Source organism: Mytilus californianus, unplaced genomic scaffold (genome assembly GCF_021869535.1).
Source record: "Mytilus californianus isolate M0D057914Y unplaced genomic scaffold, xbMytCali1.0.p SCAF_45, whole genome shotgun sequence".
NCBI classification, from domain to species: Eukaryota; Metazoa; Mollusca; class Bivalvia; order Mytilida; family Mytilidae; genus Mytilus; species Mytilus californianus.
Window position 1 is genome coordinate 1,015,895 of NW_026262696.1, and position 11,985 is coordinate 1,027,879.

General features: G+C 33.1%; 1 protein-coding gene across 1 annotated transcript in view; it reads right to left on the reverse strand.

The window, feature by feature from the left end:
* The window catches only part of LOC127699947 (uncharacterized), a 43,371-nt gene extending 31,603 nt beyond the window's left edge, over positions 1-11,768 (reverse strand). Inside the window, exons 1-11 of the mRNA XM_052203321.1 lie at positions 11,702-11,768; positions 10,451-10,492; positions 8,963-9,255; positions 7,639-7,933; positions 6,936-7,037; positions 6,494-6,529; positions 5,693-5,737; positions 4,881-5,285; positions 4,559-4,603; positions 3,487-3,518; positions 2,825-2,888 (exon numbers count right to left, since the gene is read on the reverse strand). Of these exons, the coding sequence (XP_052059281.1) occupies positions 2,825-2,888; positions 3,487-3,518; positions 4,559-4,603; positions 4,881-5,285; positions 5,693-5,737; positions 6,494-6,529; positions 6,936-7,037; positions 7,639-7,933; positions 8,963-9,255; positions 10,451-10,492; positions 11,702-11,768 (1,426 nt within the window). The remainder of the gene's footprint in view (positions 1-2,824; positions 2,889-3,486; positions 3,519-4,558; positions 4,604-4,880; positions 5,286-5,692; positions 5,738-6,493; positions 6,530-6,935; positions 7,038-7,638; positions 7,934-8,962; positions 9,256-10,450; positions 10,493-11,701) is intronic.
* Positions 11,769-11,985: the final 217 nt, after the last annotated feature.

Here is an 11,985-nt window from a genome sequence, read left to right on the forward strand (position 1 = left end):
GTACTACCAGTATCCTACATCTGAATCCGCTAATGCATTATTTTTTTTAAATTCTTCGTCTTGATTATTTGTGACTTGTACATTTTAACCACTGCATATCAGACAAATTTTAGTTTACTAGGTAATAACTTCCTACAGACATTAAAAGAAAATGTGGATTTTTCTTTCCATAATTTAATTTCATTCATAATCAATTGTGAATCTTGTATAAACTACGACATTTCTCACAAGTATTCATTTATTTTTTGGTTCTACACATGCAGAAGCAAAATCACCTTCTGTGTTACATTTCAACCCTTTTTTACCTTCAATTCATTTCATTTTCGTATTAACCATGATAGTACATTCCATATTACGTCAATTGTCTTTCACTTGCACAATACGATTATCGTTGTTTTGTTTCTATCTTTCGGTGAATGATTGGGACTATTTGTTTCGTTTGTGATACGTTATATCTGAATGACTAATCGTTAAAGTTACTGTATGTTTATTTTATAGAACTAAAACAAAAGAGAAATATGCAAATCATCATGAATTATTATTATTATGAGATTTTTTACGATAATCGTATTGTGCAAGTGAATGAACACAACTGACGTACTATGGAATGTTCTATCATGGTTAATACGAAAATGAAATGAATTGAAGGCATGTTTGTGTAAAAAAGGGTTGAAATGTAACACAGGAGGTGATTTTGCTTCTGCATGTGTGGAACTAAAAAATAAATAAATACTTGTGAGAAATGTCTTAGTTTATAAGGAACAACTTAAAAGAACTCTTTTGGATTCAGATTAAGCCAACATTTGTGATTTCAATGCTGCGCTAGCGAAAATGATGTAACTACGACATTGTCAGGACAATAACTTAGGATATAATTGTATCCCGTCAGTGGGAAAGAAATTTAAAAGTGATTCATGTATTTAATAAATTTATCCGTTTAAAGATGGCACATGTATTTATCCTTATATTTTTTATCATCCGGTACATGATAATTGTGTTGTTACATAAAGAACATTACTAAATAAAAACATATCACAAGGATAATATTTCGACCCCTTTATTTGAAAATCAGGCGACGACAAAGCATTTCTCAAACATTTATTTTAATTCTTTTTACGTTCGTAGTAAAACATAGTACATTCCATTGTCGGTCACCTGTGTCAATTCACGTGCACACTACGATTGTTGTTGTAATCTTTCGGCCAATGAAGTAGGACGTTACAAATTGCTTGTTTGTGATACGTCAGAATGTTATCAATGAATTATCAAACACTAAGCTTGACTTAAGTTCAGTGTATGATAGAATTTAGTAAATGTTTTAAGTAATTTGCGGTAACGAATTCACTGACTTAATAATTTTCCAGTGACAAATAGATGATGTTCTTTGAAACCTATAACGTCACTACTGACACGAGCACGAGTTAGGATAAATAAGCACCGTAAGATTGACCCAAAAGGAACTACACAGTCCAAAAAAGGAAAACCAACAAAAGGGAACGAACAATCTTTTGAACAACTGTCAAACCATGACGAACAATATATCTTGATATAGTAATCAACAGATGTGGTATGATTTACAATGAGACACTATCCAACAGAGACCAAAGAACGAAGATGTTCTAGTTGCAAATCCAAAAACCATATGCTTATTAAGCTATAGAAGGTCTCGGCATGGCAAAATGTGTATCAATTCAAAAGAGAAAAAAAAACCAACCGTTTGCTTTATGCTAAATTCAACAAACGAAAGTAAAATATGGTAAACAGCAACCATGCATCGACTACCATTGAATTTCATAACTCTTTGACATTGGACAGGAATACAAAAAACCGTAGTGAGGTTACATATTTGTGTGAGCGATAAACCTCCCATAACCTGTGACTTTAATGTAAAATCACAGCAGAAGACAAAACTGTAAAAATTTGAACGAAAGGACTTGATTTGTTTCATGTCTTGTCATGTCGGGATCTGTTATATTATAGCTGACTATACGGTAAAGACTTTGCTCATTGTAGAAGGTCACACGGTGACTTATAGTGGTTTGCATGCACGTCATTTGGTCTCTGTTGGAAAACACTCTCATTGGAAATCATACCACAGCACCTTATTATTTTTTTGTATATACTCATCAGATAGGCAAGAAGCACAAAACAAAAGACACAACAAAAAATACAAAGTACAAGCGGTGATTTGTTATACTCAAATAGTTCAATGGTGGTATCATAACAACAATAAGGCAGTCAACGTAGGATTTTAAAGTACAATATTTAGTCACTATATGTCTCAGTGTTAGGGTCATTCGGCATTCGGCGACAGATATGAAAATACAAAAAAAAATGTAAAAAAAAATGCGAAAGATACGAAAGGAATATTCGAACTCCTAAGTTAAAAACACAATGAAAACACGTACCCCACCAAAAAACAGGGATGAACACAGGTGTCCCGGAAGAGTAATCAGATCATGCTCCACATGTGGCATCCGTCATGTAAGATGCTCACTTATATACATTTACTACTGTGAAATTGTAGCTGTTTTGTTTAATATGTCGTTTCTGCTGTTAATCACTCATGTACATGTAGATTACACAAGATCCAAGATAAATTTCGTAAATCTCCGAAAACAAGACAAAAAGACCATGACAATCCTTGAGGGGATTTCTGACTTGGAACAGGTATGCGCATGCATATGGTACTATCATTTAACTTTTGACATTTAACAACGACTATAATTGAATGCAATGTCATTTATTTTCAATAATACAATCATAGTAAAAACTAGGTAATCGGAATCAGAACGCTTTAATTTCGTTCTTTTCATCTATCAGTATTTAGGTGGCTTGTATCCTTTGTTTACTGCTGCCCTAATGGCGGCGTCAAGGTCAGCACTGATCTGAAATGACATTGGATAGAATATTGATAAATAACCAAGAAAGGTAAGTTTGAACATACATATACATCAATATTACATTAATTATAAATAAAGTGTGTTCTGTGTATATTTGCGTTTGCCCTAAACGAGTCGGTAATGCACTAGATATCCAAAATACGTAGTTCATCATGATGGGAGAAATTGGTCTAAATTATATAATACCTTTTCGATTAAGTAAATGCAGTCTTTCACGCTGATGTAGTGATTCAAAAACAAAAGGAAATGTGGCTCCGACATGGTCAAATCCGAATTGCAATTTTGGAGGTTTGATGGGCGACCTTGCGAACTGACGTTTAATTTAAAAGGAACCTGTGACCTTTAAAAATAATCGAAACCGCTGTATTTAAATGTTCTATCGATATAGATAAAAGCATTGGGGGCCTGATGAAAAATAGTCCAGACAATATTAACACTGATGTGTTATCAAAACCGGATAAAGAAACAGAAGTTTCAATAATCCAAATATCCAGAGTTTTCAATTTTTTGTTCACAATGTAAACAAAATATGCTAAAAAAACATGTTTAAGGATAACAATGGCAGAGGAAAAATCATACTTACCACTCCTTTGTAGTATCCATTCAGACTTTTCACTGAAAAAAGTAAAATAAAGTAAAGTAATCTTTTGTTTTTATCTGGACACAAAATACAGCTTTTAAAGAGACGGAACTTACTTAAGTGACACGTAAATTCTGAACTTTCCCGTCAACGATTTTCATAAATATATTTAATACTTTAGTCTTAATAATACCACAGAATATCTTAATAAATTCCATTTCACAGGAAAGCTTCACAAGTATTGATGAAAGTGCCAATCAAAAAGGCATACTACTCATTTTGGGATTATCTTCCTCTACCAAGGAACACCCCTTAAATTATCTTTTATATTTGAAAGTTTTGTCCTTAGTATAAATGACAAACGAAAAAAAGTCTAGGCCAAGAGGCATGTCGAATACGACAGATTTTGCACATTTTTCTAGGATTTCATTTCCAGCCCTTATATTCATCAATAATTGAAAACATTAATCTCAATTTACAAACACTAAAACAAAATATGTTCATTATCTTTTTTTAAAATTTCTATTTAATCTATTCCTACAGTTTAAAGCTGAAGTATTCACTTCTCCCCATCAGTTTAAGGAATTTGGGAAAAGTTAAGGGACAAATGTTTCCTGCCAAAAAACTTATTTTCTACAAATGTTGAAAGTAAGAAAAAAGTAAATACTGACATCTCTTTATTGTTTTCATTATCTTGGTATATCTTCTAAAAATGTTAGTAAATTTATAAATATGATGTAATTTTTAGTTCAATACAGTATAAGGACATTCTTCATAGTGAAAATAAATGAAAAAAATAATACGCATAGTTCGTTATTTTAAAATTATTAGCATTGTTGATTTTCAGACTTTTATCTTAATGATAACGTTATTTGAAGAGTTTGGTTTTAAACATGTAAAATCAGATCTCGTATTGTTTCTGTTTAATTAAATAATACTTTTTTTAGATTCAACACATGACATAGGAAAAATCTATTTGTTCTCACTGTGCTATAATGTGACTAAGGTGTGCCTAATATATGCTGTAGTGGTACATGAGGCAAAACCCACAGAGACTACTTGAACATTTACATACCTGGTCTGTATTGGCCGCCTTTTTCAATGATAATTGTAATTTGTCCTGTTAAATATAAACAATTATGTAAGCCTGGGATTATGATTATCTAATTAGTTGTAATTGGATTTGGTCTAGCTTTCAATGACTAAGAATACTTAAAGATTCGGTTTTTGTTGTTGTTTGAGCTACGTCGGATAGAAATAGAATAAAAAATAACTTTAGAAATGATAATGCTATGAAATACAATAAAATGGTAAGCAAACATGAAATAAAAAATAACATCAAAAATGTTTTGAAAAAAATATTACAAAATAAACAATCTAAAATACAAAAATGATACCTTTAAATCCAGCCTTTCCATTCGGTCCTTTTGGTCCTTTTGGTCCAGGTGGACCTGGTCTTCCTGGTGATGGCCGTGGTCCAACGTTACCTCTTTCTCCTTTATCACCACGTGGTCCTTTAGGTCCTGGGGGCCCTTGTGGGCCAGGGTTTCCGTTTCTTCCAGCTGCACCAGCTGGTCCTTCTGGACCTCGTTTGCCTCTGTTTCCGGGATGACCTGGCTGACCCTTTGCCCCTTGTTCGCCAGGTGGTCCACGTGGACCGGGTCTTCCAGGGTCTCCAGGTTCGCCGTCATCGCCATCCTTACCAGGATCCCCTGTAGCACCTTTCCCTCCTGGTTGACCAGCAGCTCCTTGTTCCCCATCTTTTCCATCTTTTCCAGGCACACCTTTTGATCCTTGGTCACCTGAAGTGCAATTTATCAGGTAAATTATGTAAACACGCGGTGGAATATTTTTAACCCGAAAGCCATTTTTGTGCTTTTTCCCCAACAAGCTACATGTAATGATTTAGGACATGAATTTGACTAAAGGTTTAAAAATAGAAAAAAGCGGAAGATACTAAGGGCATATATATAACTCATAAATTGAAGCAAAACTGACATTACCTTGGGGAAAAAAATGAAAATTACGAAAAAGTCCACAAAACACTTACCTTTCAAAAACCGGGTGTGAACAAAGGTGCTTTGGATATTGAGTAAACACTTTCCGAAATACTATTTCGTTTTTGCTATTAGATCAATGAAAACATATCCAAAACAGGACTCAAACAAAGAAAAACACAACTTTGGCCTAAACCAGTTAATAAAATTACCTGGTGGTCCTCTTGGGCCTGGTGAACCCATATGCCCTTCAGGTCCTGAAAATATATATTAAAATAGTTTAATTTCTGAAAAGTATGTATACTTTTAAGCTAATGTTTAAAATACTAGTGATTTATAGTTATCATGTTAGGACAAAATTATTTCTGCTCGATGCAATTAATTGATCAATACAGGCAAAACAAAAATCATTAGTTACATTCCTTTTATCTCGTAAAAGATTATAATTATTTCTGCATGTTTTATTGACTACATGTGTATAATATATGAGCTGTCTCGAATAGAAAACGACCTTATGCAAGTGCACGCATACATGTACATGTATAAGACTTTGATTGATTTTGGAACATTCAAATACAAAATAAAAAAATGAATTTTGTCTGTTTTGTAGATTTTCTTATAACAGCCCAATTTTCAAAAAGTTCCAGACTTTCTCTAGAGATTTTTTCAACCAAAATAGGTTAACAGATGTATTGATATTCATTTGCATAAGGTCGATTTCTATCCGACGCAGCTCATATATTATTACAATTTATGGTCAGGTAAAACTAATTAATTTATAGAGATGCAAACCATTTTTGAGTAAACAGACTTGATATTGGCCACATGGTTTTTAAATGAGAATGAAACTAAAGTACCTAGCATCTATATCAAAATTCAAAAGTTATTAGGTAACTTTTGATTATTTAGGACGACAATATTAAAGTATTAAAACCGAGATGTTTTGAAATTAACGAATCATTACTTAACTAAATGTACAAATTCTTTTTAAAATTAATCAAATCTAAAAATACCTTGTGGTCCGGCTGGTCCCTGGTCTCCATCACTTCCTACAATGCATACAAACAAATGTATTAATCTTCCACTGATAATCAAACGAAAAATAACTGACTATCCCCTCCTTAAAAAAAGTAAATCAACACACATCTAATAAAGCAAACATCAATTCAATTAACTCTTACTAAAAATGCTTGGAGTGCAGTTATGGCATTGTTCTTGTGGTTTAATGCAAAGCCGGTCAAATGTGTATTTGCTACAACCGTAAGTATCATAATTTAGGAACAAATATAGTTCTAATGAATGTAAACGTGTTTTGTAATGAAAAATACCATTACAGTTTTTCGAAAACCTCGTCTATAATTTTTAAGTCGGTTACTTGCCACTGCAGGTTAATTTGAAAAAAGGTGCTTATATAATACTGTATTAATTCATTGTAGTAACAATACAAATTGTTACCTTTTGGTCCCGGTGGTCCCCTTGCGCCTGGTGGACCGGCTGGTCCTCTATGTCCAGGTAGTCCTCTTTCTCCTGTAGGTCCAACAGGTCCAGCTCTACACACTATAACAATTACATATGAATGAGTCTTTTAAAGATCCGGACTAACTTTGAGTTAGAAAGGGTTCGCAAAAACAAGATTAAGGTATTTCATTGATTAAATTCTAAAAGCGGTGTATAAAGTCCTCTAAGAATTGAACCAATAACAATGCTTACATCTATATATTGCCTTATTTGTACTACTTTTCATATGTGTACATGTATGTCAATAAAACTGTGCTCTACAATGTGAAAAAAAAGTATTTTTTACACTATCGCGAAACCTTTTTCTTTATTTGACATAATTGGCAATACAATAGTTTTGCGCCAAAGATTGAATCATTAAAAGGAAATCCTTTATCCCCCTGATTTCATTAGAATGACAATACATATATTTTATAAGATTTCATTCCCATGGAAATAGATGACAAGTGTAAGTAAGTTATTTTGAAATTTCAAAATTCCACATATCGATTTGAAATAATCTTAAGCAAATGTTGAATAAAGAGTAGACTACATTGTTGGGTCTCATCTTTCTTTATATTACACATGATACTGGACCTATTAAAATTACGATGACACAGGAGTGTGTACATGATAACAATGTTTTGTCACATCCACTTACCTCGGCAAGTAAGTCTGCCTATTTGTACAGCAAGAGTTCTGAGTGCGCCGAAGTTTGATGGAGTGAATACATATTGTTTGTTGGAGGCAATGGCCTCGAGTTGAGATTTACTGACACGGTTTCCAATACCAATAGCTATAATAACAACGCCTTGTGCTTTGAGAAGGGCTGCCTGTGCTATTGGGTCTGGTCCTGCATTGTTCTGGCCGTCAGTTAAGATTATTACGATTTTAGCTGGTGAAACACGTGGTGGTATATTTCTATTTCCATTGGCAAAGCTATGACTTCTCATATACTGAAATAGAGAACGTATAAAATGTCAGAAAATCATTGAATATTGGTCAATAATACACCCCCCCCCCCCCCACACACACACACAAAAAAAAAGAAAAACCAAGCAAAAAAACTGTTGGTATGATTTCCATAGCTGCCCTATTTTAACACGCCCCAGAATACCAACTTTAAAGTGTGTATAGACTTTTTTGGTATTGATTCGTAATATTTTTGCCTGTTTCCCCATAAGAAATCTTCTACCTAAAATTGTATCAACCTTATTTTTATTATGAATTGTACCATAACACATTCTCTTTGCCTAATTCAAACGAAACTAATGGCTGATGCCTTTACTTATAATTGATTGGAGATTATTATATCGAGCTCTTAGACTTTTAGACGTACAAACAAGAGAACTGGTATAAAAATGATTTAAAAGTTAAAAATACATTGTTTTAAAAGCTTAAACATTGTGTCTTAAAGCTTTTATTTTTTAGTCTTTTTGAAATTTACTGTTGTGTTTTGACCAGAGACTAAAGGACGAGAATGTAAAAACTGTATGTTCCCGTACGGCTTTCAACAATGAGCAAAACCCATATCGTATAGTAAGCTATTATACAATACTCCGACATGACAAAATGTGAAACAATTCAAAAGGTATAAACAATCGGCGTGATGTATGCAAAAAACAAATAATAATAATACACGTTAATCATCAACGCAGACACCAAACCAAAGACAACAAATGGATTACAGGCTCCTGACCTGGGATACGCGCGTCAAGATTGAAACAGTTTCTGTTCATTCAATTCGTCTTTCAAATCTTTTATGAAATGCAAAATGTTCAGTAATACAATTTTGGACGAGAAGACAAGCATTTAATTAAGACATGCAACCATCACAATAGATCACGATTGGGCAATTAATTTCTCCTGAAAAATATGATTTTTAAAGCTTATCCAATGTATGGTAAGGAGTTTCCCCAGTTAAATATGTTGGATCATCTCCTTTAGCTTACCTATAAGATGTTAGAGCATCTGTTTTATCTTACCTGTAAGGCTTTTCCTATAGCAGTTGCACTTCCTTTTCGGACACCAAAATTCATTATAGCGTTCTGTATAGCCGAACTGCTGGTATGCGCATTAAGATGGAAATGATTCTTTACACTTTGCGCAAAGCACAATGCGCCAAACTGTGTCCCACTAATGCCAATGTTTGAGAATGATCCAACGACATCTTTCATAAAAGTCTTCATAAGGTTAAAGTTCGCCTGAGAACCGATACTTCCGGAATCGTCATAGCCAAATACTATGTCAGCATACGCGTCACATCTGTGTTTGTAACCTGAAGACGAATTTCATGTTTAAAATATAGCATCAAACTGATGAGAAGTTTTTTTGTTTCGTTTCATGTGCATTTCTTTTTTTATACTGATCGTGAATTTCCAACGTTAAAGTTGTTGCAACAACTTTAAAAGAGTCTATACTGATTTGAAGTTCTCGGCGCTAAAAGTGGAAAAGCTAAAAAAACTGCTGATTAAAATTTAATAACAAAGTTTGATTTCTGTTCACATGATACGATCACTAGTGCATTATATTAAGTACAGCTTTAGTGTAGACTTACTTGTTGTGAAAAGATTATATTGAATTGGCAAGGTCAAAACATGAAGAATGGGTTTTGGAAAATGAATTGAAAAAAAATGGAAACAAACGAACAAACAAGGATTACAAAATGGCATTTGGTGATATCATGCTATTCAAATGTTAACAGTTGCCATGAAAATTATATTATCGCTAATGTATTTATTTATTCATTCATTTTTATAGTCCCTCATTACGGAACAGAAACTCTTTTTCAAAAGGCGTTTTTAGGATTTCTTAAATATCCATGTATTTCATCTCCCTTTTTTTCACAGGTACGAGACGAGATTTGAAATGAATATGTATATACTTTAGTTTTAATATAGTTGTATCCTTAGTAATCAAAACACAGTCTGCTGTTTTCAATACCAGAAGAACATTTACAAGTATGTCAAATGACTGTGGTCTCAAACCAATCGATTCAATCCCTGCTTTTAAACAACTAGAACAATTCATATTTCTGAAGAAATCTTGTCATTGCTTTATTTATAGCTTACTTCGATAAACATGTACTAAATACTTTTCGATTTAATATGCTGGAAAAGTTTAAATTTAATAAATAAAGTTATTGTTTTTTTATACGCAAGAAAGACTCAAAACTCGGGATCTTATGTTGTTTTTGGTATATCCCCAGATACGTTTACGTCATCGTATCTGATATGATTGGATACGTTTTGGATTTGCCGTTCAGAATCTGAACTCTCACTATGTGTAATTTTATTGTTCGTACCCCAAAATTAAAATAACGTCACGTCATTGGTTGAATTTCCACTGTGTAGGACGTTTATAACCAATCAGTGTTTTTGTGTACACATTTAAAAATATTACCCAGAATGCATTATATTCTGAAACCGCGAATTGACCGACTTCTAATACAATGTACGTAACATCATACTTACTTCCTTTGTTATTTGACCAAGAGTTCCAACTTGACCATTGTCCTAAAAGTAAATACAAGAGACTATTTAAATGTAACTTTTTAATTTCAAACCCTTAAATATTCATAATCAATATTTTAATCCATGTGATTTTGAACGTTGAGAAAACAATGTGATATAAGGCCTAAAACAATACATAATTTTACTATACCAGTTTAAATTTTTTAAAGAACTCAAATGTAATATTATATAAGTAATATACATGTAATTGGCAGGCTTTGCCCTTCATAATGGTTTCTCGTATAATGTGGGATTCAGGGGCCTTCGGTGCCAGTCATGTTACATTTTACCCAGCTTAATTTGTGAATTGGGTAAATTATCTCGTGCTCGCTAGTCATAATTCAGATTATAAAAATAAGGAGATTAGGTATGATTGCCAATGAAACAACTATTCACCAAAGTTCAAATAAAGTGGATGTAAGCAATTATAGGCAACCGCACGGCCTTCAACGACGAGAAAACCCATACCTTATAGTCCGCTTTAAAAAGCACCGACATGAAAAATATGAAACAATTCAATTGAGAAAACTAACGACCTGATTTATAACAATACAATTAACGAAAAACAAATATGACAGACATGAACTAACAACAACGCTAAACTACAGGCTCCTGACTTGGGACAGGCAAATAAAGAATGTGGCGGGGTTGTTTGTCCCTTCTCTTTTTTATCACTGATATTTTTTTTAAATTCGTGGACTGGTTAATTTCATTTCCTGGTTTATCTGCTGATTTAATCGTGCTTCCCTAAAACGAGAATCCACTGTTCAGGTTTTGTCTTTGCTTTACCCATTTTACATTTAACAAGGTGAATACAAGATTTTTAGTAGGGGGGATTCATTTTTAGCACTCAGTAATTTGTAATGTGATTTTCTCTATTCTTTATTTTATATATTTGTTTTCTATTCTCTGTATTTAAGTACCCCATTTTATCTATTCTCTATTTTCTCTATTTGTTTTCTATTCTCTGTATTTTAGCACCCCATTTTAACTTATTTTTGTTTCATTTCCATTTCCACTACTAGTATTCTTTAATTTTTCCCATGATCCTCTTTGCTGTAAACCCCCCTATCCAGATCCTTATAAAATAGAAACCAACAAAACTCCAAACAGAGCTAAAGACTGACCATACGACTTCACCTAAAAGTCGTTTTTGGCTATCAAATCAAAGTTGAATAAAACAATTCATTTTCAATTCTTATGAATACTTACTTGATGTTGCAGTAGAACTGTGAAACGCCACAAACAGAAGCGATAACACCAAGACAGAACGTACCATGACTGTACCGGATGTGGTGATGATCTGTAATAAAAATTACCGTCTTATATACCTACCTCAAGTTGTTGGAAACATGTGTCGGGTTGTAATCCTTCTGTTCGACATTTCAATAACTGCTTTATTTACTATCTATAATACCTATTTGACAATTTGATATTTTTCTCTAACCTGCGTTTAATTGCTTTTGCAACACGGATTACAAACTCGATAAAATGTA